The following is a 27,136-nucleotide window of genomic DNA, read 5'->3' as shown; positions in this document are numbered from 1 at the left end:
ATGTCTTTAATACTGTACCACAGTCTGTATGTTTATGGGTGCTTTTTTTTTTTTTTTTTTAACACTTCGAGTGGTGTTTTCCTGTTGAAATTGACTTCTTGAAAGTGTTCCCTGGGTTTAATTGTTTTCACTTACTCAACTCCTGGAAATTATGGGGCGTGTATCATATACATAAAACCCACCAGTACTTGTGAATATTCTTTCTTTCCTTTAGGCAATGGTTTTTAGGTTGCTGTTGCGGGAATTGGCCACATGGCAGAAGCATTTCTTCTTTCTCAGCTCTTGTTACCCTGGAGCTCCCAGAGCCTTAGAGCAAGTCCTGGTGTGGGTTTTTAAATTACAATGCAGTGTGCCAGAAGTATCACCCAGAAACTTGTGCCTTGTTATCTCTTTTTTGTATTATTATTTTTTGAGTAACATCAAAACACGTGTTTTGTGTATTTTAGGTGTATAGCATCTTTTCCCGTTACGTATATAAATCAGTTCAGTTGCTCATTCGTGGCTGACTCTTTGTGACCCCATGGGCTGCAGCACGCAGACTTCCCTGTCCATCACCAACTCCCGGAGCATGCTCAAAGTCATTCATGTCCATTGAGTCGGTGATGGCATCCAACCATCTCATCCTCTGTCTTCCCCTTCCTTCAATCTTTCTCAGCATCAGGATGAGTCAATTCTTTGCATCAGGTGGCCAAAGTATTGGAGCTTCAGCTTCAGCATCTCCTTTAGGATGGACTGCTTTGGTCTCCTTGCAGTCCAAGGGACTCTCAAGAGTCTTCTCCAGCACCACACTTCAAAAGCATCAATTCTTCAGCACTCCGCTTTCTTTATAGTCCAACTCTCGCATCTGTACGTGACTACTGGAAAAACCGTATAGCTTTAACTGTACTAACCTTTGTCAGCAAGGTAATGTCTCTGTTTTTTAATATGCAGAGACATTTAATATTTTTAAGATGTCTAGGTTGGTCATAGCTTTCGTTCCAAGGACCAAGTGTCTTTTCATTTCATGGCTGCAGTCACCATCTGCAGTGATTTTGGAATCCAAGAAGATAAAGTCTGTCACTGTTTCCATTGTTTCCCCATCTATTTGTCAGGAAGTGATGGGACCGGGTACCATGATCCTTGTTTTTTGAATGTTGAGTTTTAAGCCAGCATTTTTACTCTCCTCTTTCACTTTCATCAAGATGTTCTTTAGTTCCTCTTCACTTTCTGCCATAAGGTTGGTGTCATCTGCATATCTGAGGTTACTGATATTTCTCCCAGTAATCTTGATTTCAGCTTGTGCTTCATCCAGCCTGGCATTTCACATGATGTACTCTGCATATAAGTTAAATAAGCAGGGTGACAATATACAGCCTTGATGTACTCCTTTCCCATTTTGGAACCAGTCTGTTGTTCCGTGTCTGGTTCTAACTGTTGCTTCTTGACTTGTATCCAGATTTCTCAGGAGGCAGGTAAGGTGGTCTGGTATTCTCATCTCTTGAAGAATATTTCCATATATACTTGTTTGGATTCTTTTTCCCAGATAGGTTAATACAGAGTATTGAGTAGACCTCCCTTGGTTGATATTCTTTTTTTAATCATGTGCTTTGTAGGCAATGATTTGTATTTGTTCATCCCACCCTCCTAATTTATCCCTTCCCCACTTTTTCCCCCTGTGGTTACCATAAATGTAGTTTTCAAGTCTCTCCAGTCTTTTCATGGGTATGCTTGTTTATGGGTATGTTCATGGGTATGCTTGTTTAAATTGCGCTGATAAGTGGTAGCATATGATTTTGCCTTCCTAATTCTGACTTACTTCACCCTGTAGGATTCTCTCTAGGTTCAGCTGTGTTTTAGCAGTTGGTGTGTGCAGTTTTTATGCCTTATTCAGATTGCACCGTATGTTCCTCTTCCGTATCGACTCTTCTGGTGATGTGTATTTTGGTGCTTCCGTGTCCTGACTATTGTAAGTCGTGCTGTAGTGCGTGTTTGGGCCCCTGTCTTTTCGAGGTCTGGTTTGTGGTTCACATACTCTGAAGAGTAGGACCAAATATTTGACAGCTGTACTCTTACTGTTGTTAAAGATACTTTTCACTGTTCTCTCTGGTGGCTGTTACCATTGACATTTCAGCAGCGCATAGGAGGGTCCCCTTATCTTAGTCCCATTTGTAGCTTTTATTGTCTGGAGATGTCTTGATTATGGCTAGTTAGCCCACTAAGAAGGGGATACCTTTCTTGATTGTGATTTGCATGTCTCTAATAATTCACCATGTCTTGTATGTTTGCGAGTGCTTTATTTTTTAACACTGTAAGTTGCACTTACCTGTTGAAATTGTCTTCCTGAAAGTGTGCCCCATGTTTATTTCTTTTTGCTTGTTTACTCTTGGAAATATTAGAGAACAGGTACCATACACAGCCCACGGGTGCTTGTGAATATTCAGTTCCCCTGGGACAAATAGATTCAAGGGATTAGATCTGACAGACAGAGTGCCTGAAGAACTATGGTTGGAGGTTTGTGACATTGAACAGGAGGCAGGGATCAAGACCATCCCCAAGGAAAAGAAATGCAAAAAGGCAAATGGTTTTCTGAGAAGGCCTTACAAATAGCCGTGAATATAAGAGAAGCGAAAGGCAAAGGAGAAAAGGAAGGATATACCCATTTGAATGCAGGGTTCCAAAGAATAGCAAAGAGAGATAAGAAAGCCTTCCTCAGTGATCAGTGCAAAGAAATAGAGGAAAATAGTAGAATGGGAAAGTCTAGAGATCTCTTCAAGAAAATTAGAGATACCAAGGGAACATTTCATGCAAAGATGGGCTCAATAAATGACAGAAAGGGTATGGACCTAACAGAAGCAGAAGATATTAAGAAGAGGTGGCAAGAATACACAGAAAACTGTACAAAAAAGATCTTCACAACCCAGATAATCACGATCAACCTAGAGCCAGACATCCTGGAATGAGAAATCAAGTGGTCCTTAGGAAGCATCACTATGAATAAAGCTAGTGAAGGTGGTGGAATCCCTATTTCAACAGTTGAGCTATTTCAAATCCTGGAAGATGATGCTGTGAAAGTGCTGCACTCAATATCCCACGAAATTTGGAAAACTCAGCAGTGACCAAAGGACTGAAAAAGGTCAGTTTTCATTCCAATCCCGAAGAAAGGCAATGCCAAAGAATGCTCAAACTACTGCACAGTTACACTCATCTCACACTCTAATAAAGTAATGCTCAAAATTCTCCAAGCCAGGCTTCAACAGTATGTGAACCGTGAACGTCCAGATGTTCAAGCTTGATTTAGAAAAGGCAGAGGAACCAGAGATCAAATTGCCAACATCCGCTGGATCATTGAAAAAGCAAGAGAGTTCCAGAAAAACATCTACTTCTGCTCTATTGATTATGCCAAAGCCTTTGACTGTGAGGATCACAACAAACTCTGGAAAATTCTTAAAAAAATGGGACCACCAGATCACCTGACCTGCCTTCTAAGAAATCTGTATGCAGGTCAGGAAGCAACAGTTAGAACTGGACATGGAACAACAGACTGGATCCAAATAGGAAAAGGAGTACGTCAAGGCTGTATATTGTCACCCTGCTTATTTAACTTATATGCAGAGTACATCATGTGAAATGCTGGGCTGTATGAAGCACAAGCTGGAATCGAGATTGCTGGGAGAAATATCAATAACCTCAGATATGCAGATACCACCACCCTTATGGCAGAAAGTGAAGAACTAAAGAGCTTCTTGAAGAAAGTGAAAGAGGAGAGTGAAAAATTTGGCTTAAAACTCAACATTCAGAAAACTAAGATCATGGCATCCAGTCCCATCACTTCATGGTAAATAGATGGGGAAACAGTGGAAACACTGACAGACTTTATTTTTGGGGGCTCCAAAATCACTGCAGATGGTAACTGCAGCCATGAAATTAAAAGAAGCTAGCTCCTTGGAAGAAAAGCTGTGACCAACCTAAACAGCATATAAAAAAGCAGACACCTTATTTTGCCAACAAAAGTCTGTCTAGTCAAGGTTATGGTTTTTCCAGTAGTCGTGTATGGATGTGAGAGTGGAACTATAAAGAAAGCTGAGCGCTGAAGAATTGATGCTTTTGAACTGTGGTGTTGGAGAAGACTCTTTAGAGTCCCTTGGACTGCAAGATCCAACCAGTCCATTCTAAAGGAGATCAGTCCTGAACATCCATTGGAAGGACTGATGCTGAAGCTGAAACTCCAATATTTTGGCCACATGATGTGAAAAACTGACTCATTGAAAAGACCTTGATGCTGGGAAAGACTGAAGGTAGGAGAGGAAGACAGAGGATGAGATGACTAATGGCATCACTGACTCAATGGACATGACTTTGAGCAAGCTCCAGGAGTTGGTGATGGAAAGGGAAGCCTGGTGTGCTGCAGTCCATGGGGTCGCAAAGAGTCGGACACGACTGAAGTGAACTGAACTGAGGCAGTCGTTTTCAAGTTGCTGTTGCCTGAAGCGGCCACATGTGGGCAGCATTTCTTCATCCTCAGCCCTGTTTTCCCTGGCAAGCAGACATTGAACCTTAGAGCAAGTCCTGCTTTTGGGTTGTAGAGTGGAATGCTCCAGAAGCACCACCCCAAAACTTGCCTTTGGGTAGCTCTCTTTTGTGTTAACTTTTAAATTTTTTATTGGAGTAACATTTAAGTACATGTTGTGGGTGATGTAGGTGTACAGACTCTTCTGTTTTACATATACATACATCTTTGTATGTTCAGATTCTTTTCCCATTTCAGTTACTAAAGAGTGTTAATTAGGTCTTCCTTTGTAGAATATCACTTGTTGTTAATTATGTTTTGTGGGTAGTAATTGTATTTGTTCATCCCAATTTCCTAATTTATCCCTTCCCCGCTTCCTATTGTTACCATAAATTTGGTTCTGAAGTGTCTGCATCTGTTTTCCCAGTTAGCTCATGGGGTGTGCCCATTACACCTGCAAGTGATATAAAACGTTTGCCTTTCTGGCTTCATTTAGTAGGATTCTCTCTATTTCACGTAGGTTCTGGCGGTTGGCATGATCACGATCTTTCATGCCTGAGTCAAGTTGCATTGTGCACATGTTCCACCTCCTTACCTGTGCATCAGTCCATGAACATTTGTTACTTCCGCGTCTTCGCTGTTGTAATAGGTGCTGCAGTGCATGTTTCGTGCCTGTGTCTTTTCAAAGTCTGCTTCTCTCCCATTTACTCTTTAAGAGTGGGACTGCTGGATCATATAGTAGGTGTGTTTTTCTAAATGTTTTAAAGGCACTTTTGTACTCCTTTTCCTGTAGGTGTACCAGTTTACTTTGCTACTAGCAGTGTGGAAGTGTTCCTTTTTCTGTACACCCTCTTGAGCTTTTATTGTTTGTAGAAATTTTGATGATGGGTTTTCTGAGTGGTTTGAGATGATGTCTCGTTTTTAATTCTGAGTTGAATTTTTCCAATTATTATTAGAAAACAGTTTTGAGCATGTTTTCATGTGCCTCTTAGTTGTGTGTTTTTCTTTTCAGAAAATGTTTTTTTTAGGTTGTCTGACCATTTTTGATTAGTTTAACGTACATTTTTGAATGTGCATTTTTAGGCCATTAACACTTTTTCTGAGGAATATATCACCAAATTGAATTTTAAAAGCTGTGGATATTCTACCTTAGTTTTAAAAATTTCCTCATAAAGTGCTAAGGGCAGAGCCTCACAAAGCCAGATTGATGTGTTTGTTGCCTTTATGAGTTTAGGATCATAGTCTTACACATGACATTGTTAGTTTAAAATGTGAAGATTGTATTTCATTAAATACTAGTATTAATTAGCATTTAATGTCATTTCATTTAATACTATTATTACCTATATTTCATTAAATACTAGTATTAATATAAAAACATAAAACACATAGCAAAATTCTTTGTTCTTAATTGTACCTCTTTTTTATTTAAGAGACTGGTTTGACTGTGTTACAGTATGATGTGTGATATAGTATGTACATAAAGAATACATTAATTCCTCTCATCAGGACAGGGCTAAGCATTCAAAACAGCCCTCAAAGTTGTTAAGGAGGTTTCTGAAGAATACTTAGTTTGCCTTAGGCCTTGCTTCCTGTCTTAGCCATTCTTACTTTTTGTGAATTCTAGGAACAGAAGTGATCCTTTTAATGTTTGCATCCAGAATATAAGGTCACTTTTTTTTTTTTTTTTTTAACGAAAACCATGGTTGCTATTTGAAGTTTAGTGAATTTAGTTTAAGGCAGATGAGCCTGTCCTCCCGGAAGTAGAATGAGGCAGTGGTTAAGTAGTTCTGCTTTTTTTGGACGGAGAAGGCAATGGCACCCCACTCCAGTACTCTTGCCTGGAAAATCCCATGGGTGGAGGAGCCTGGTAGGCTGCAGTCCATGGGGTCTCGAAGAGTCGGACACACTGAGCGACTTCACTTTCACTTTTCACTTTCATGCATTGGAGAAGGAAATGGCAACCCACTCCAGTGTTCTTGCCTGGAGAATCCCAGGGATGGGGGAGCCTGGTGGGCTGCTGTCTATGGGGTCGCACAGAGTTGGACACGACTGAAGCGACTTAGCAGCAGCAGCTTTTTTTGGAAGACCTCAGATGAGATTATATGGTTTTTTATATGTATTAATTCAGTGAATCCTCATAACTACTTGTTGAGGTAGATGTTTATTATCCTTACTTTATAGATGAGGAAACATAACAAGAGATGGGGTAACTTGCCCAAGGTAATAAATGATGGAATAACTGACTTTAATTTCCCTGTGTTGAAAGGGGGGTAATCTGTGTATGCTGTCCTTGTTTCCCTGACAATATTGGAATAAATATTGGAAACTTTGATTTTTACTGGTGGTTAGCTTAGAACAATATTGCTCTGAGGACTTATATACATTTTGTTACACGTCATGCTTATGTAAGTTTTCAGAAGAGCTTTTGTTTGTGAGAAGATTAAGACTTAAGATACCTATAGAATTATACATCTCTAAAAATGAAAGATTTTTAAAGTGTATTTGAAGTTCTCCTGAGCAGTAATTAAAGTATTGTTAAAAAAAAAATAAAGTATTGTTAAGTGTGAGTTTGTATGTATTCTCTTTTTATTTGTTTGACTCTAAGATTATTGTTAAGAAGTTACTTCTTAGATAGTATGTGAAAATAAACTAGTTAAAAATGAAGTAAAAATTAAAAAAAAAAATCAAATTTGATTTCTCAAGTTCCTCCAGAGGAAAGCGCTTGGTGTTTACAGTAAAAATTTAGTTTCTTCTTCTTTGATTGCAGATTGGGAGTCCTCCTCTTGACCCTACTGAGCATTTTCTTCCTGAAGAAGAGAAACTTCCTGAACAGGAGAGATCAAAAAGGTGAGCAGGTCTAGAGATCAGCCCTCACAGGTATTTCCACATAGTGTATTTGAGATGATTGCTCAATATTTTCTCTTTCAAGGCAAAGGTTACAGATTAAAACCTTCATTTGCCACTTCCTAGATGCGTTACCCAGTTTATATCTGGGACTCAGTTTCCTTATCTGTCAAATACAGTAGTCATACGAACTGGAGGGTCAAGATAACAAGTTCCTTATAAATTTGATAGATTTGAAAGTTCCTTATAAATTATACACTGTTACAGAGATATTTTTTCCTTTATAGATTTGAGAAGGTTTACACTCATAATCTGTATTACCTGGCTCAAGTCTACCAGCATATGGAAATGTTTGAGAAGGCTGCCCATTATTGCCACAGTACCCTCAAACGCCAGCTTGAGCACAACGCCTACCATCCCATGGAGTGGGCTATTAATGCTGCTACCTTGTCACAGTTTTACATCAATAAGGTAAGCTACTCAGAGTAGTTACCTACCAGAGTTACCAATATGTGTATAAAAATAGAACTGAAAGAATGTTGAAAATGTCATCTTTTAAAAACAGATAGCTTGTCGTTTATGATGTAAACTAAATAGAAAAATGCAGTCCAGTTTGCCAGTGTACTCAAGTTTGTAGCTTTTGTTGCAATAATCCTTTTGAATCTTAAAATAATTTTACTATGTCCTACATGTTGCTTAAGACCAATTCTTTTTTGATACAGGCAGGCTATCTCTGTTTTCGTGAAATGTTACCTTAAGTTGCAGATTTTATCTTGTAGATTTAACTTTATCTTTATGCATTGGTAATCTGGCAAGTGTGAGAATTTGTCTGAGGAAGTTGACTGTTAAATGTGGGCTTTGATAGAAGCATGTAATGCTCTCAGTTATTCTTTAGAATTAACTCCTTTGTGAAACTTATTCTGTGTTGGGAATGTCTTGCTCAGTTCCAGAGTTCTGGGTGGTTATATTTTTTCCTAGAGTATTACACAAGGACAAATTTGAGCTTCTTCATTGCTTTCAGAATTATCCTGAATTATGTAGATATCTTTTTTATGTAGATATATTCTTAATTGACCTTTTCAGTTTTTTAGCCCTTAAAAGGATTTTTAATGCTAAAACACTTTAAAGCCTCCTTTTCCAGCCAGATTTTATATTAATTCTCAATATCTCAGTAATAGAAATAACTTTTCTTTGTATTTTGAATTCACATGCCTCTGAAACTTTGGTAATTCTTTGCTTATCAGAGTTCCTTCTTAGATCTCTCTTTATCTGCTGCTGTATCCTTACTGGGCCTATATCCTTCCTAAGTGTCTTGTTAGTGCTGGTTCTATAAATGCGCCCTGTGTTTAAAGTATTGTCCCACAGAATTTCATTCAGAAAAGCTATTAGCAGGAGAGAAAGGGCTGTGGTGACTACAGCATCGCTTCTAGGACTTTGGTCTAAGATCAAGCGTGTAAGTAACGCTACTGCATATATCAGAGCATTCAGTTAAATCTAAATCTCATTAATTCATTTCATTGTGATCATCAAAACTTACCTGGTGCTTCTGCTTGTGGCACTTTTTAAAATAGTTCCCAGAAGCACCTTATTTTGTTTAGCAACTTTAAAATTATTCACTGTAATTGTACTAAGATATCCAGATGTTAAAGTGTAATTACAAGTTTAAAGTTGTTAAGCATTGCTTATGTAGAGCATGCAGTAAATTTCATGAGGACGTCCCCCCACCCTGTGCTTTTATTTTTTCTTTTTTTACCAAAGTGTTTTGTAAGTTTTGTTCCAACTAGCTAAGTTATAATGTGAAGAGAGATTTGAGCCTTTTTATTTTTTTAAATACAATTGTCATTTATGTCACTGTCATTTCATCTGGTTCCATGAGGTTTTGCTACGTAGTGAGTCCCTGCCTTGCAGGTGCTAAAGTCCCACATTTACCAGCCACGTAGGGGACACCATGCACACTCACTGTTAGTTCTAACAGTGGTTGCTTTCAGATAACCAGTCTGGACAGTGCTGAAGTGATAATGAATAAGAAGTCACAGACCAACAGTTAAAACTTCTTTATAAACTGTAACTGTCTTTTGGATTTTGAGGTTTAACACCAATATTTTGATCTGTAGATACTGCTGGGCTAGTACTACACATGGTACCCAGCTGTGCTCAAGATGGCTTCTGAATTTACCATAATGGGGAGATACATTGAGTGCTGAGATTTTAAAGTCATAGTCAACTGTTAAAAACCACCTTAGCAAAATCAGTGTTACTAATATGAAATAGACATTTAACAAGGGTGGCTTCCAACTAAAATTTGACTTTTAACTTGGTACTTCTGCCGAGTATTCCTGTGACTTACATGACACATGTAAAGTAAGTAACAAGGAGATCTTCTCCAAGGGTTTGAGAAGCTTACCATGCCCTGGTTTGATTGTAAAGTCTTCAACTGTGTTGGTAAAGCAGTTCCATAGAGTTTGTCTGTGGAAGTCTGTTGACTTCAAAACTTGGGAAGCCTCATTATATGTACAATTGGAAAGATTTCAGAAGACAGGAATCTCTTATCAGTATTTATCCTGCTTGCCTTTGAATGATTGGATTTAAAGGGGATCTCTAAACTTGAAAAAGATGAAATCTTCCAGTCCGTTGACACAATGTAACTCGGCTATTCAGACTGAAGCTTAGAGGACGCGGATGCGTGGTGGACTCTAGGATGACAGCCGTTCTTTTCTGCTGACTGATTCCTGAAGGGGCTAGTTTCCAATCAGCAAGCATTTCTCCAGGCAGTTTGGATTATTAAGAGTTTGAGGGTATTGTTATTTTAATCTTTAAGATAGTTTTTTAACCAAATAATATTCAGACATATCTTATATACTTTCTTGTTTAGTTACCATACAGGGTCTCCTTAGTAGTGTTTTTTACCTGAATTTAGAGCTTTTCCCATATTAAGAGACTATGCAAGTATCTATTGCAAATAAGGTTTTGTGATAATTGAATTTATTCTTATTTCTGCAACAGCAATGCTTTATGGAGGCCAGACACTGTTTATCAGCTGCTAATGTCATTTTTGGTCAAATTGGAAAGATCCGAACCACAGAAGACAGTAAGTTTATGTGTACATGTTTCATTATATAACTTTTAAAAAAATCATTTTATTTTTGAAATCATGTTACTTTAGAAAATTCAAGAACAGAACAAAGAATTACCATAGGCCCATCTGAACTCACCAAATTTTTATATTTGCCTCATTTGCAGATATGTTTAGGCTCCATTACCCCCTAATACTTCAGCGAGTTTTTCCGAAAAATATTTTCTTACATAATCATAGAACAGGAAGTAACATAGATACAGTTCTTTTATCTATAATTCATATTTAGCAGCTGTCTCCATAACATCCTTTGTAGCAGTTTCTCTATAGTACTAGTTTCTCTCAGTTCAGTTCAGTCGCTCAGTCGTGTCTGACTCTTTGCGATCCCATGAATAACAGCACGCCAGGCTTCCCTGTCCATCACCAACTCCCGGAGTTCGCTCAAACTCATGTCCATCGAGTCAGTGATGCCATCCAGCCATCTCATCCTCTGTCGTCCCCTTCTCCTCCCGCCCCCAATCCCTCCCAGCATCACAGTCTTTTCCAATGAGGTGGCCAAAGAACTGGAGTTTCAACTAGTTTCTCTAGTACTTAAAAAAAAATTTTATTGACGTATAGTTGATTTATAGTGTTGTTAGTTTCTGCTGTACATCAAAGTGAATCAGCTTTGCATATACATCTATCCAGTCTTTAGATTCTTTTCCCAGGGGCTACCCTGGTGGCTCAGATGATAAAGATTCTTTTCCCATATAGGTCATTACAGAATATTGAGAAGAGTTCCCTGTGGTATACAGTATGTCCTTATTAGTTATCTGTTTTATATATAGTAATGTGTATATGTCCGGAGAAGGTAGTGGCACCCCACTCCAGTACTCTTGCCAGGAAAATCCCATGGACGGAGGAGCCTGGTAGGCTGCAGTCCATGGGGTCGCTAAGAGTTGGATACAGCTGAGCGACTTCACTTTCACTTTTCACTTTCATGCATTGGAGAAGGAAATGGCAACCCACTCCAGTGTTCTTGCCTGGAGAATCCCAGGGATGGCGGAGCCTGGTGGGCTGCCGTCTATGGGGTCGCACAGAGTCGGACACGACTGAAGCGACTTAGAGAGAGAGAGAATGTGTGTATGTCAGTCCCAGTCTCCCAGTTTGTCCCTCCCTGCCCTGCTTTCCTCCCTGTTATTTCTATTTTATAAATAGGTTCATTTGTACCGTTTTTAAGATTTCCTGTATGAGTGATAGCATATGATACTTGTCTTTCTCTGACTTCACTCATATCTCTAAGTCCATCCGTGTTGCTGCAGATGACATTAATTTTTTTTATGTCTGAGCAATAATCCATTGTATATATGTACCAGATCTTTATCCATTCTTCTGTTTATCCATTCTTGCTTCCATTTCCTGGGTATTGTAAATAGTGCTGCAGTGAATATTGGGGTGTGCATATCATTTTGAATTATGGTTCTCTTTGGATATATGTCCAGGAGTGGGATTGCAGGATCATAGGGTAGGTCTATTTTCAGTTTTTTAGGGAACCTGCATACTGTTTTCCATAGTAGTTGTCACATCTCTTTAGTCGTCTTTAATCTGGACCAGTTCCTCAGCTTTTCTTTCATCAGGCATTTTTGAAAAAATATAGGCCTCTTATTTTATAGATTTTCTACCATTCGGTGTTTGTTTCCTTACACTAAGATTCAGATTATACGTTTTTGGTTGGAATACTATATATGTGATGTGTCCAAATATCTAGTTTTAATTATAGTGTTTCACTTAGTTTTATAAATCACAGCACAGTCAGCGTGTGTATTTGAGCCAGTCAGAACCAAAACAAGCTATCGCTTCACATGTATTAATTGGCCATTATCAAGAAGACAAGAAATAACAAGTGTTGGTGAAGGTGTAGAAAAGGGGACCCGTGTGCACTATGGTGGTATTGTAAATTGGTGTAACCACTATGAAAACTGTATGGAAGCTCTGCAAGAAATTAAAAATAGAGCTGTATGTGATCCAGCAATTCTTGGGTGCAGTTGCCCCTTGGTGTCCACAGGAGATTGGTTCCAGGACCGCCCCCCCATCCCCCCCCAGATAGCAAACACCTGTGGATGCTCCAGTCATAATGCATATAACCAATACACATCCTCTCTTGTATATATTAAATCATCTCTAGAGAATTTACAGTACTAAATACAGTGTAAATGCTATATAAGTAATGGACAACATGTGGCAAATTCAAGTTTTGCTTTTGGAACTTTCTAGAATTATTTAAAAATTTTATTTTATATTGGAGTATAGTTAGTTAACAGTGTTATGTTTCAGGAAAACAGCAAAGTTCCATGTGCTCTACAGTAGGGCCTTGTAGGTAACCTATTGTAAATATAGCAGTGTCTTTTTAATGGCCAAGTAATATTCCACTGTGTATATATGTGCCACACCTTCTTTAGTTAATCTGTCAGTGGACATTTAGGTTGTTTCTATGACTTGGCTGCTGTCAACGGTGCTGCAGTGAACACGGAGGTGCATGCATCCTCCTGAACCGTGGTTTTCTCCAGATATATGCCCAGGAGTGGGATTGCTAGATCGTATGGTAGTTCATCTGTTTTTAGTTTCTTAAGGACCTTCCATACTGCTCTCCATAGTGGCTGCACCAAATTACATTCCTGCCAACAATGTGGGAGAGTTCCCTTTTCTCTACACCCTCTCCAGCATTTATTATTAGTAGACTTTTTGATGATGGCCATTCTGACTGGTGTGGGGTGATACCTCATTTCTCTAATAAGTAGCAATGTTGAGCATTTTTTCATGTGCCTCTTGGCTATCTAAATGTCTTTGGAGAAATGTCTATTCAGGTCTTCTGCCCATTTTTGATTAGGTTGTTTTGCTGTTGAACCATGTGAGCTATTTTTAAATTTTGGAGATTAATCCATTGTCCATCACATCATTTACAAATATTTTCTCCCATTCTTTGGGTTGTCTTTTCAATGAAATATTACTCAGCCATTAAACAGAATGGAGTAGTGCTGTTTGTAGCAACATGGATGGACCTGGAGATTATCATACTAAGTGCAGACAGGAAAAAACAAATACCATATGATACCACTTTTAAGTGAAATCTAAAAAAGATGATACAAATGAACTTCTTTACAAATGAGAAACAAACTCCCCAATTTGGAGAATAAATTCATGGTTACCAGGCGGGAAAATTGGGAGAAGGGTTAGATTGGGAATTTGGGATTGACATGTACACACTGTTGTATTTAAAATAGATTACGTGAAAGGACCTCCTGTATAGCATAGGGAACTCTGCTCAATATGCTGTAATAACCTAAATGGAAAAAGAATTTGAAAAATGATACATGTATATGTATAACTGAGTTACTCTGCTGTACACTAACACAACATTGTTAATTATGCTGCTGCTACTGCTAAGTCACTTCAGTGGCGTCAGACTCTGTGCGACCACATAGACAGCAGCCCACCAGGCTCCCCCGTCCCTGGGATTCTCCAGCAAGAACACTGGAGTGGGTTGCCATTTCCTTCTCCAATGCATGAAAGTGAAAAGTGAAAGTGAAGTCGCTCAGTGTGTCCGACTCTTCGCGACCCCATGGACTGCAGCCCACCAGGCTCCTCCGCCCATGGGATTTTCCAGGCAAGAGTACTGGAGTGGGGTGCCATTGCCTTCTCCGTAATTAACTATAATATTAAAAAAAAAACAAAAAACAGTAATATGCCCACATAGGACCTCTGAGCACATTTTAGTATGGTATCAGTCCAGTTACTTTTGGTTCCAGACCTTAAGGAGGTCACTTACTCATATCCATAAGCTATAATCCATAAACTATGTCTAAAAAGGAAAGATCAAGGGCTTCATATCTTTGAATTTGCCTACTTGCTACAATGTACTTATAACCCCAAGATTATTACTCGAGGCACTTCTGTGGTCATTTGCAGAGAGCCAGAGGGTTTAAGACACCTGAGGTGCACATTACCATTTGAGGTTGATCAAGGTAATGCTCTGCCTTCTCATTTCAAGCCCTCATACTATAAGCAAGTATACTTTTTGTGGTCTATTTAGTTCCACACTTTTCAGATTGTTCTGCATTTTGTTGTTTAAAATGGCCCCCAGCTGTAGTGCTGAGGTGGTATCTAGTGTTCATAAGCACATGAAGGCTGTGAAGCACCTTCTGGAGAAAATGCAGTGTTAGACAAGCTTCATTCAGGCACAGGCGACAGTGCTGTTGGCCACGAGTTCATTGTTAGAGTCAGTAGTTAGACATGAAACAAGGTGTCTTTAAACAGAAATGCATGTAAAATGTTATATATTGATCACTTGATGAAAATAGTGTGTCCAGAAGCTCATTAGAACCTAACTCTGTTTCCCCTAGGTGTGGTATTTTAGCGTTCCCTAATTTATTATTCACAGTGACTTTATAGAACATAACTACCATGAATGATGAGAATCAGCCGTATATTGTTTCCTTAGAATCCAGGTAGAAAAGTTTTACTGTTGGGATTAAAAATCGCCTTTTCTACAGAACCAAACATTCATATGAAGGACATGATCCAGCTGATCAGTGACTTATCACTGCTGGGAGATGAGCAACTTGCTTCTCCCCAGGTAGAGCCGCTGTCCTGATCTCTGCTCTCTGAAATTGGTTGGGGGGCTCTGCAACCTTGCAAAGGCTCAGGACAGATAAAAATCAAACCTACAGTGTTTGGGAAAAAGTTTTCCCAAACTTGTTCTGTACAACAGGCTGAACATCATGATAATGGGTGTTGGTTTCTAATAAGATACTTAAAATACCTAAAGTGTATGTTCTTACTAGGGATGAAAATGGTTTTTTGGAAAGTGAAAAGTAAATTTTAGCTATTACAATGGTATGTGGAAAGATAGAGAAAAAGAAGAAAACAAATCTTGCCATTTTTGACAACATGAATGGACCTTAGGGCATTATACTAAGTGAAATCAGAGAATGGCACACACTGTATGATTTCACTTCTATGTGGAATCCAAGAAAACACAATTCCTAGGTACAGAGAACACATTGGTGGTTGCCAGAGGTGGGTGTGGGTGAATGTGAAGGGCGTCATAAAATTTATAAGTCGTGGGGATGTAAGGTACAGCATAGTGTGTTACAGTGTATTGATTGCATATTTGAAATTTGCTAACAGAGTAGGTCTTAAAAGGTCTCATCCCATTATGTTGTACACCTGGAACTAATATAATACGTCAGTTATCTCAGTCTAAAAACTGTGTTGGTCACCTAACAAGTTTTATAATAAAGTAACTGTATCATTAAGGATCAGAAGAATACAGAGGCTGAGTTAGAGGAGTATACATTATAAAATTAATTTTTTTTCTCTTATTACATTCAATTAATCATAGATTGGTTGAAGTCTAAAAGGTTATTTGTCCACAAATATAAATAGTTAATGAGAACTAAACCTCCAGTGAGAGGCTTTGTTTTTACTCTTCAAAGTAGAAAGCTAAAACATTGGCTGTGTTCAGTGTTTTTAAAATGACTTTATTGAGCAGCCTTATATGTTGTTAGAGTATTTGTTGAAAATAATTTGGCGTGTGTATCAAGAACATTTTAAATGGTGTAAACTCTGACCCAGTAAATTTCACATCTAGGAATCTATCTTAAGGAAATAATTGAAAATCCAGACAAATCTATGTACAGAGATCTTCCTGTTTAGAGTTGTTTGTAAAGAGGAATTGGAAACAGTGGCCAGTATTAGAAGAATGACTGAAGTATAGAAATATATTTCTATACATTGTCCATGATGCTGGACTTAAAAATGACGTTAAAGAGTTGATAGTGATAAGTATGTTGTGTTAGTCGCTCAGTCATGTCCGACTCTTTGTGACCCCGTAGACTGTAACCCACCAGGCTCTTCTGTCCATGGAATTCTCCAGGCAAGAGTTTGGGTTGCCATTCCCTGCTCCAGGGTATCTTCCCGATCCAGGGATCGAACCTGGGTCTCCCGCATTGGGAGCAGATTCTTTACCATCTGAGCCATCAGGGAAGCCCTCATTTTATTACATTTCACTGAATTAAAAAAAAAAATGTTTTGTGGCAACTCTGGAGCAATTGATCAATACTGTTTTTCTTTTCTTTTTTTTTTTTTTAATACTGTTTTTCTAAGAGCATTTTCTCAATTCATGTCTTTATCACACTTTGGTAATGCCTATATTTCACACTTTTTCATCATTATTTGTTATGATGGCCTGTGATCAGTGATCTTTCACTGTTGAAATTGTTTTGGGTGCCACTGACTGTGTCCATATAAGATGGTAACGTTAGTTGGTAAACGTGTTCTGACTGCTCCACTGACTGGCTGTTGCCTTGTGTTGCCCTCCCTCTCCTTGGGCCTCTCTATTTCCTGAAGACACAGCATTATCAAAATTAGATCAGTTAATAACCCTACCATGACCTTGAAGTAAAAGGAAGAGTTGCACATCTCACACTTGAAGCTAAAAGCTAGAAATGATTAAACTTAGTGAGGAATGCATGTAAAAATGGGCCAGAAGATACTCCCTCTTGTGCAAGTTAGCCAAGTTATGAATGCAAAGAAAAAGTTGCTGAAGGACGTTAGAAGTGCTACTCCAGTGAACACACAAATGATAAGAAAGCAAAACAGCCTTACTGCTGATAATGGAGAAAGTTTTAGTGGTCTGGATAGAAGATCAAACCAGCCACAACATTCCTCTAAGCCAAAGGCTAATCCAGAGCAGGGCCCTAATTTTCTTCAATTCTGTGGAGGCTGAGAGGGGTGAGGAAGCTGCAGAAGAAAAGTTTGAAGTTGAGATTTACAGAAGGAAGTCGTCTCCATAACATAAAAGGGCAAGGTGAAGTAGCGAGTTACCCAGAAGATCCAGCTAAGATCGTTAATGAAGGTGGCTACACTACACAGACTTTCAGTATGGCCGCAACAGCCTTCTGTTGGAAGAGGCCATCTAGGACTTTTCATAGCTGGGGAGAAGTCAGTGCCTGGCTTCAAAGGACAAACTGCTGACTCTTGTTAGGGGCTAGTGCAGCTGGTGATTTTACCATTCTGAAAATCCTAGGGTCCTTAAAAATTATGCTGATTATGCTTTATGCCAGTCATGCTACCTGTGCTCTGTAAATGGAGCAACAAAACCTGGATGACAACACATGGTTTCCTGGAAATTTTAAGCTCATCGATGAGACCTACTGTTCCAAAAAAAAAATTCCTTTCAAAGTATTATAGCTCCTTGACAGTGTACCTGGGTCATCCAAGAGCTCTTATGGAGATGTACTTACGATTAATGTTGTTTGCTAACACAACATTCATTCTGTAACCCATAGATCAAGGAGTCATTTCGACTTTCAAGTCTTATTATTTGAAGAAAAAAATCATGAGGCTATCACTGCCGTAGATGCGACTCCTCTGATATATCTGGGTAAAGTAAATTGAAAATCTGCTGGAAAGGATTCACCATTCTAGATGTCATTAAGAAGATTTGTAATTCATGGGAAGAGGTCAAAATATCAACATTAACAGCAGTTTGGAATAAGTTGACCAGACCCTCAGGGATGATTTTGAGGGCTGCAAGACTGTAGTGGAGGAAGTAACTGCAGATATAGTAGAAATAGCATGAGAACTAAAATGAAAAGTTGAACCTAGGGGACTTCCCCGGTAGTCCAGTGGCTAATAGCTCTCAAAGCAAGGGACCGACATTTGGTCCCTTTTCAGGTAATTAGATTCCACATGCCACAACCAGAGCTCTCATCCGTCACGACTGAGACCCAGTGCAGCTGAATAAATAGGTAAATAAATATTTTAAAAATGTTGAACCTGAAGGTTTGTCTGAGTTGCTACAATCTCATGCTAAATTTTGACAGATGAGGACTTGATTCTTAGGGATGAGCAAAGAAAGTGGTTTCTTGAGATGGTATCTACTCCAGGTGAAGATACTGTGAAAATTGTTGAAATGACAACAAAGGAGTTAGAATATTACATAAACTTGATAAAGTAGTGGCAGGGTTTGAGAGGATTGACTAATTTTGAGAGAAGTTCTACTGTGGGTAAAATGCTATCAAATAGCATTGCATTCTACAGAAGACATTGTTCCTGAAAGAAAGAGTCCATCATGCAGCAAACTTCTCTGTTGTCTTATTTTAAGGAACGGCCACAGCCTCCCTACCTCAGCCTTCAGTAACCAGCACCCTGATCAGTCAGCAGCCCTCAGCAATGAGGCAAGACCCTCTAACCAAAAAAAAAAAGATTATGACTCTGAAGCCTTAAATGATGTTTAGCATTTTTTTTAGCAATAAAGTATTTTTTAATGAGAATGTGTACATTGTTAAGACAATGCTATTGCACACTTAATAGACTAGACCATAGTGCAAACCTTAACTTTTATAAGCCACAGAAAACCAAAAATTCATGAGACTCATTTTACTGCGGTGATCTGGAACCAATCCAGCAATATCTGAGGTGCTTGTACTCAAAATTTAATATATGTGGTGACCTTAGTTTCTACCTGTAGGTAATACAAAAGAAAAAAAACTAGAAAGAACCTCTGGGTGGTAGGAATTTTGGGTGAGTTTCTTCCCACTGCTTCAGTTAGGACTTGTTATTTTTATAATCAAGAGTGATATAAAGAAGAATGGCATACACAATGAAAATTACAGTTGTGACCATTGGCTTACACAAGTCACGTTGTACCTTTTAGCTACGGAAGCTGAAGGAGATGTGCCAGAGCTTTATCACCAAAGAAAAGGGGAAATAGCAAGATGCTGGATCAAGTACTGTTTGACTCTCATGCAGAACGCCCAACTTTCCATGCAGGTAATACAGTCAAAAGTGATCTTTTCTGTCTTAAACAGTAGGATGTAAGTAAAAGCTTAAAATGGGAAGTATGCTCATTGGCTCACTGCATGTGTATTATTCGTGGCATGCAGAAAGCTTGTTTCTTGCTTTCCCTGTCTCAGCCTATCCAAATCTTACTCATCCATTAAGGCTGTCTCAAACAGCACCTCTTCCTTCAAGACTTGCCATTGGATAGAGCATAAGCCCCATCAGAGGGAAGTCTTCATCATATTCATACTATGTACCAATTTCTAGACATAACAGGTGCTCAAAAACTATTGAATGTATATACAATTCTTAAAGCCTACAGATCTCTTCTCCCTCAAGAACCCTCCCTAAGTCACTTGACTTTGTATTATTCTTATTCATATTCTTATCTTATTCCTTTACCTCTTCTTAGACTGGAAGCAACCTGATGGCAGGAAATCTTACTAATCTTTATATACTTCAGACAGTAAATATATATATTGATAAAAATCTAAGTATGAATGTATCTGGAAACAGCCCTGTTAGTTTGTGGCTGTGTCTCCATGGCAGTTAACTTCTCTGTGTCTCAGTTTCCTCACAAGTAAGATGGAGATAATAATATTACTTAATAGTGTTCCTGTGAGTTAAATATGTATAAAGGGCTCAGAAAGAGGTAACTAAGTCCTCAATCAGTGTTAACTATCATTGTTGATACCACTATTACTAATCCATACTTAATGGATTCTAGTTCCAAATCAGAGCTCTGGTGGCTCAGATGGTAAAGAATCTGCTTGCAATGCAGAAGACCCAGATTCTATCCCTGGGTCAGGAAGATTCCCCTGGAGAAGGGAATGGCAACCCATTCTAGTATTCTTGTCTAGAGAATTCCATGGACGGAGAAGCCTGGAGGGCTACAGTCCCTGGGGTCACAAAGAGTCAGACACAGCTGAGAGACTAACACTACAGAGGAAAATAAATCATTTGGATGCATATTCTCCAGGAGACTTTCCTGGAGGAGTTGTCAGGCCTCTCTTCTGTTTACATGCATTAAAGTGTAACTGCTTTACTAGTAAATATAGAACCTTGTGAAACTACTATACAAAATAAAAGCAAACAAACCACAAAACCCCAGAAGCAGGAGTGTTTCAAAGGTGAGAGCACTTTGGAGGTAGTGCAAAGATGAGGCATATTTGGAAAAGGAAGGGTGTGGGGAGAAGAACTAGGGAGTTTTACGTCTAGAGAAACTGCAGCCTGGAAAATCTGTCAGCATTCTTCTGCTCGGAAAGCAGTCTAGAAAGTGTGTAAATAAAGACACTGCCAGGAAGCAGGTAAGTAAACACGATTTAGAGGCTTGGGCCTACATTTGAAGTGACCGTGTCGAGCAGAGCACCCTGTGGCTTACGCTTGCCGTTCCTTTAGTCCGTGCGTTCCAGACTGGGCACTGGAATTTACCACCTGCTTGTTTTAAACTCACACAGTGACCACACCACTAAATTACTCAGATTTCCTTTAATCTGGCTGTTACCTTAGCTTCATCCTTTGGTCATCTGCTTATCTGAAAAGCCTTCTTTAATTCAAGTTTAATAACATAAACAAATTTAGGTATTTATTTCTGACAGGTTTATAGTAGTCATTGTACTATGATGAACAAAAATAGACCTGGTTTTTTACGTCATACAGAAGTGCAACTTCAGTAAGTTCCACAAAGGAGAGACACAAGATATAAAAAAGTCACAATGGGAGGAAGTAACATCCAAAGGAAGCTCTGGGAATTCGTAGGAATTTCTAGACTGGAGAAAAAGCACAGCATTCCAAGGAGCTGAAGCAGCATGTTGAAAAGTGCTGAGGTGTAGGGAGCATGGTGGTGGAAATGATGGAGCAAGGCCTGTGAGGCTGGAGCAGAGAGAGCATGTGTGATAGAAGGCCGAGTTAGAAAAGGGCTGGAACATGCTGGGCCTTCCATAACTGGAAGCCTTGGTGGGGGGCGGGAGGGTTTGGACTGATCACTTAGGTGGCAGAATGGAGGATTGAGGGAAGGCAGGCGTGGACGAGGAAGATTACTTAGGTCACTGGAACAGTGTGGGTGAGATGTGAAGGGAGCTTGGGCTAGGATGGTGGCAGAAGAGATGGTGGGAAAGAGTGGGTGCAAGAGGTTATTTAGGGGGCAAGACAGAAAGGATTTGATGATAGACACGAAGTGTGGGCTAAGAGAGGAGAGAGACATCAAGGATGATTCTCCCGCATCGGCTGGCTGTCCAGATCGAGGGAGTGACCTTCACTAAAATAAGAGTAGAATAGGAACCTGTTTGCGGAAGAGGGAGAGTTCCATTGTGGACATATTGAGGATGAGGGGTCCTAGTCTCCTGAGAGGAGCAGGAGGTGTGTGAGGTGCTTTAGTTATGGGTCTGGAGCCTAATAAGAGCCCGGTGTACCTGAAGATTTGTGGGTGCTTCTCCTGTGGATGGCAACCATGGGCACAGATGGAGACACCTGTGTAGAGCTGTGCTGAGTAACAGAAATAGAAAACCAGTTACATATGTCACTTTAAGTTTTCCAGTGGCTACATTGTGCTCAGTGCTAAGTCGCTTTAGTCGTGTCCAACTCTTTGTGACCCCATGAACTGTAGCCTGCCAGGCTCCTCTGTCCTTGGGATTCTACAGGCAAGAATACTGGAGCAGGTTGCCATGCCCTCCTCCAGGGCATCTTCCCGACCCAGGGATCGAACCCATGTCTCTTATATCTCCTGCATTGGCAAGTGGGTTCTTTACCACTAGCACCACCTGGGAAATGGTTACATTAGACAAAGAAAAAAGCAGGTGAAATTAATTTTAACTTGTATTTCTTCCACCTAGAATATATAAAGAAATATTCATTTCTATTTGTCATTAATACTAAAAAGTTGTTGCACTATTTTATAATTTGTACTAAGTCTTGGAAATTGGGTGTATATTATTTTACACTGATCACATCTCAGTTTGGACATTTCAAATGCTCAGTAGTCATCCATGCGCAGCACATGACTCTGTTCTGAACAACGCAGATCTAGAGAGAAGACTTTTCAAATGAAGAGAAGAGCTGGCTTTGGGGCTGACCACTGGTTATCTGATGTTTAATTTTATCGTCCAGGAAGAAGAGAATGAACTGACTATTTTTCAACCATCTTAGTTCCTTCCTCTTTTTTTTTTTTTTGCCCCAGGAGGTAGGGGAGATAACTTTAACTATGATGGTAGATTTAACACTGTCTTTATTTTAGTATCTTTGAGAGACCTAGAGCATTTCTCTGTAGTATATTTTATTAAATAACTTAGCATAAACATTATGCTATTAATGGAATTTCTTTGCAATATTTTTAAGACAGATTTCAGCCTTACTGTAATGTTAAAATATCTATACTAACAATGTGTTACATGTATGTAATATTTCTTACTCTTACCGTTTTCATATGCATTTGTGTTATCTGAAGGAGTAACTATAAATGAGTTAGTTCCCCAAAGAGGAAAGTAATAAACAGTTTAGTTGTGTTATTTACTTTTTTCCTAGTTCCTTTCATTTTTAATTACTTGGAATATAACTAGAAAGAAGTCAGGATTTCCTGGTGGTCCAGTGGCTAAGACTCCACGCTCCCAATTCAGGAGGCCTGGGTTCTATCCCTGGGTCAGGGAACTAGATCCTGAATGCCTGCAAGTAAGAATTTGCTTGCCACAAACTAAAAAATCCCACATGCCACAGTTAAGAGCTGGATCAGTCAAATAAAAAAAATAGATACATATTAAAAAAAACTAGGAGTTTTAAAAAGATGTGGGCTTCCCTGGTGGCTCAGGTGATAAAGAATCTGCCTGCAATGTGGGAGATCTAGGTTGGATCCCTGGGTTGAGAAGGTCTCCTGGAAAAGGGAATGGCAACCCACTCCAATAATCTTGCCTGGGAAATCTCATGGACAGAGGAGCCTAGCAGGCTACAGTCCATATGGTCACAAAGAGCTGGACACAACTGCGTGTCTAAAAGATGTGATTATAATACCTCCCTCCACCAGATTGGGAAGTAAGAGGGTTTTCTTGTCTTTACTGTTGTGTGTTAGTTGCTCAGTTTTGTCCGACTCTTTGCAACCCCCTGGACTGTAGCCTGCCAGGCTCCTCTGCCCATGGATTTCTCCAGGCAAGAACACTGGAGTGGGTAGCCATTCCTTTCTCCAGGGGATCTTAAATTTGCTTTAGTACTGACAGCAGGAGACAAGTCAGTGTCCGTCTTCCTTAACCATAATTTATTTTTTTCTTTCAGGACAACATAGGAGAGCTTGATCTTGATAAACAATCTGAACTTAGAGCTTTAAGGAAAAAAGAACTAGATGAGGAAGAAAGTGTTAGGAAAAAAGCTGTGCAGTTTGGAACCGGTGAACTGTGTGATGCCATCTCTGCAGTGGAAGAGAAAGTGAGCTATCTGAGACCTTTAGATTTTGAAGAAGCCAGAGAGCTTTTCTTAACGGGTCAGCACTATGTCTTTGAGGCAAAAGAGTTCTTTCAGATTGATGGTTATGTCACTGACCATATTGAAGTTGTCCAAGACCACAGCGCTCTGTTTAAGGTGCTTGCATTCTTTGAAACTGACATGGAGAGACGGTGCAAGATGCATAAACGCAGAATAGCTATGCTAGAGCCCCTGATCGTGGACCTCAATCCACAGTATTACCTGTTGGTCAACAGGCAGATTCAGTTTGAAATTGCACATGCTTACTATGATATGATGGATCTGAAGGTTGCCATAGCTGACAAGCTGAGGGATCCTGATTCACACATTGTGAAAAAAATCAATAATCTGAATAAGTCAGCACTAAAGTACTATCAGCTCTTCTTAGACTCTCTGAGAGACCCAAATAAAGTCTTTCCTGAGCATATAGGGGAAGATGTTCTTCGCCCTGCCATGTTAGCTAAGTTTCGAGTTGCCCGCCTCTATGGCAAAATCATCACTGCAGATCCCAAGAAAGAGCTAGAAAATTTGGCAACATCATTGGAACATTACAAATTTATTGTTGATTACTGTGAGAAGCACCCTGAAGCTGCCCAGGAAATAGAAGTTGAGCTAGAGCTTAGTAAAGAGATGGTAAGTCTTCTTCCAACAAAAATGGAGAGATTCAGAACCAAGATGGCCCTGACTTAATTATCCTTGTTTCTAATGACAGAAGATGTGCAATAATGAGGAGATTTTTCCCCCTTAGTTAAACAGACCCAGTTCCATTGTGATGTTTAACTTAATAGCCAGGTGAGTGCTGTTTGAACTGGAGATAAGTCAGCCCAATTGAGTCTTTGCTAGGACCTTAATCAGCATAATTAATAATTTATACCTAATTATGTAAATACATTGCCTTGTTAAGTGACATGTGATTGGTATTTTAGATTGCTCGTTTCCTATTTAAATATAAGCCTTTTCTGCCTCATTTTCTAAAAGTAGGTTTTTTGTTGGCTAATATTTACTTGATGGATTTGTTAAGGGAAAAAATGCTGGCTAATATACCTGGGGGGCAAACTGTTACTGTATTAAAATTGAAAAAGTAACTTCTTGTAGTTATTCTTCCCAAAATATTTACTTTCCTTAAAAAAAAAAAAGTTTCCTTTCTGAGATATTAAAAAACTAAGTTATGTTGTAAAATATTGTAGTATGTTTCATTATAGAGAAAAAAAAGGCCTTGTTGGAAATACAATAAATTGACTTGTTTCACTAACAAAAGCTTCCATTTATTCTTTTGTCTTCTTGCAAGAATTGGTTTATTTTTGATACTTCAAAAGTATTACCTTATTTGAAGCCAGAGAAGAATATTTCTTTGGTAATGTTGTACAGAGAGAACACGTAAAATCTTACTGAGTATCCTTACTGAAATACTGCCATGTACCAGAAAAGTTCTACTGGCTTCAGTTTCTCAGAGGATCCTAGTGTATTGGTGAACCTTAAAGCCTTGTTGAAAAAAGATCTGTACATAATAACATTGTTAATATATGTTATTTTAAGTAGATGCAGGATTGAAATGGAGCTCCTCTTCTGATAGTGCAAAATTCAAGATCAGTTGTAAAATTTGATACAGAGAATAGCACTGTGTTAACCTAGTCCTAAGGTTCTGAGCCAAGCCTAAGGTTCTGTGATGTTTATGTGTGTGTGGTAAGTACCTTGCTTTTCCTTTGAGGTCAGTTTGCTGGAGCGGGAGGGGAGCGGGGCTGTGGATCTTTGAATGTAACAGCATTGTGTGATTCACTGAATATTTAATACTTATTAAATACTGTGGGTCAGGCACTGTTCTTGTTTTTCTGAGCTTAGAGGATACAATAATGAAGATCAACAAGGTCCTATTCTCATGGAGCAAGTAAATAGAGAAGCAAGAAGATTTCAGGTCATGAATGCTATTAAGAAAGAAACCAGAGGGACTTCCTAGTGGCCCAGTGGCTAAGACTCCCTGCTGCCACTTCAGAGGGCCCAGGTTTGATCCCTGGTCAGAGAACTAGATCCCACACTCTGCAACTAGAGATCCTGTATGCTGCAACTGAAAGAGCCTGCATGCCACAGCTAAGACCAGCACAGCCACATAAAATAAATATTTTTTTAAAAAGGAACCAGAATGCTAGGTTGACATTTAATGGGAAGTGGAGCTAGTTTAGTGAAAGTGACCTGAAAGGCTGCTGAAAAGGTGGGAAGTGACACTGAGATAAGAATTTAATGGGCTAAAAGGGCAGAATCACTGCAGATGGTGACTGCAGCCATGAAATGCAAAGACGCTTGCTCCTTGGAAGAAAAGCCATGACAAACCAGGAAGCATATTAAAAAGCAGAGACATTACTTTGCTGACGAAGGTCCATCTAGTCAAAGCTGTAGTTTTTCTAGTAGTCACATACAGATGTGAAAGTTGGACCATAAAGAAAGCTGAGCACCAAAGAATTGATGCTTTTGAAATGTGGTGTTAGAGAAGACTCTTGAGAGTCCCTTGGACTGCAAGGAGATCAAACCAGTCAATCCTAAAGGAAATCAGTCCTGAATATTCATTGGAAGGACTGATGCTGAAGCTCCAGTACTTTGCCACCTGATGTGAAGAACTGACTCATTGGAAAAGACCCTGATGCTGGGAAAGATTGAAGGCAGGAGGAGAAGGGGACGACAGAGGATGAGATGGTTGGATGGCATCACTGACTCAATGGACATGAGTTTGAGCAAGCTCAGTTGGTGATGGACTGGGAAGCCTGGTGTGCTGCAGTCCATGGGGTCGCAAAGAGTTGGACATGACTGAGCGACTGAACAGAACTGACTGAAGAGAGCAGCAAAATCAGTGTTCTTTGGGAGAGTATTCCAGAGAATATGAGGCCCTCAGGTTGGACTGAATTTAGGAAGGAGTTTTGAATTTGAGAAGATAGGAAAGGCCTGTGTGACTGCAGCAGAGGATGTGGTGAGATGGGGTGGGGCAGGTGTGGGAGAGGACTTTGTAGATGAGGGTAAGGAGTTAGGATTTTATTATAGGCTTAGTGGGAACATTTGTGGATTTTTTTTTTTTTTTTTTAAGGGAGAACATGATCTGATTGGCATATTAATGAAAAACTGATCTGGGTCCTGGGGGGAGAATAGACTGTAAGGAGACGGCTGCTGCTGCTGCTAAGTCGCTTCAGTTGTGTCTGACTCTGTGCGACCCCCATAGACGGCAGCCCACCAGGCTCCCCTGTCCCTGGGATTCTCCAGGCAAGAACACTGGAGTGGGTTGCCATTTCCTTCTCCAGTGCAGTAAAGTGAAAAGTGAAAGTAAAGTCGCTCAGTTGTGTCCGACTCTTAGCGACCCCGAGGACTGCAGCCCACCAGGCTCCTCCATCCATGGGATTTTCCAGGCAAGAGTACTGGAGTGGGGTGCCATTGCCTTCTCCGGTAGGGAGATGGGGGAAGCACCAAAAGAGAAGCAGGGAGAC

At 39.6% G+C, this 27,136-nt stretch overlaps 1 protein-coding gene and 1 long non-coding RNA gene across 6 annotated transcripts in view; one reads left to right on the top strand and one right to left on the bottom strand.

The window, feature by feature from the left end:
- KIFBP (kinesin family binding protein) overlaps positions 1-24,929 on the top strand; it is a 56,593-nt gene extending 31,664 nt beyond the window's left edge. The window contains exons 3-8 of one of the 4 annotated variants that reach the window (XM_086382697.1): positions 7,257-7,336; positions 7,621-7,804; positions 10,337-10,421; positions 19,105-19,220; positions 22,749-22,892; positions 23,487-24,929. In XM_086382697.1, the coding sequence (XP_086238823.1) occupies positions 7,257-7,336; positions 7,621-7,804; positions 10,337-10,421; positions 19,105-19,220; positions 22,749-22,892; positions 23,487-24,362 (1,485 nt within the window). In that variant the 3' untranslated portion in view covers positions 24,363-24,929. Of the gene's footprint in view, positions 1-7,256; positions 7,337-7,620; positions 7,805-10,336; positions 10,422-13,830; positions 15,290-19,104; positions 19,221-22,748; positions 22,893-23,486 lie in introns of those variants that run through there. The other 3 variants (XM_086382694.1, XM_086382696.1, XM_086382695.1) reach the window with 3 other exon arrangements.
- The window catches only part of LOC147342994 (uncharacterized), a 128,583-nt gene continuing 108,505 nt past the window's right edge, over positions 7,059-27,136 (bottom strand). For both annotated transcript variants that reach the window (XR_015157098.1, XR_015157101.1), the window contains exon 4: positions 7,059-7,314. This is a non-coding gene — a long non-coding RNA (uncharacterized LOC147342994). The remainder of the gene's footprint in view (positions 7,315-27,136) is intronic.

The sequence above is a fragment of the Bos grunniens genome, chromosome 28 (genome assembly GCF_055505025.1).
Source record: "Bos grunniens cultivar Pamir isolate PY7600 chromosome 28, Bosgru_T2T1.0, whole genome shotgun sequence".
NCBI lineage: Eukaryota > Metazoa > Chordata > Mammalia > Artiodactyla > Bovidae > Bos > Bos grunniens.
This window is presented reverse-complemented; position numbering and strand designations above follow the sequence as displayed.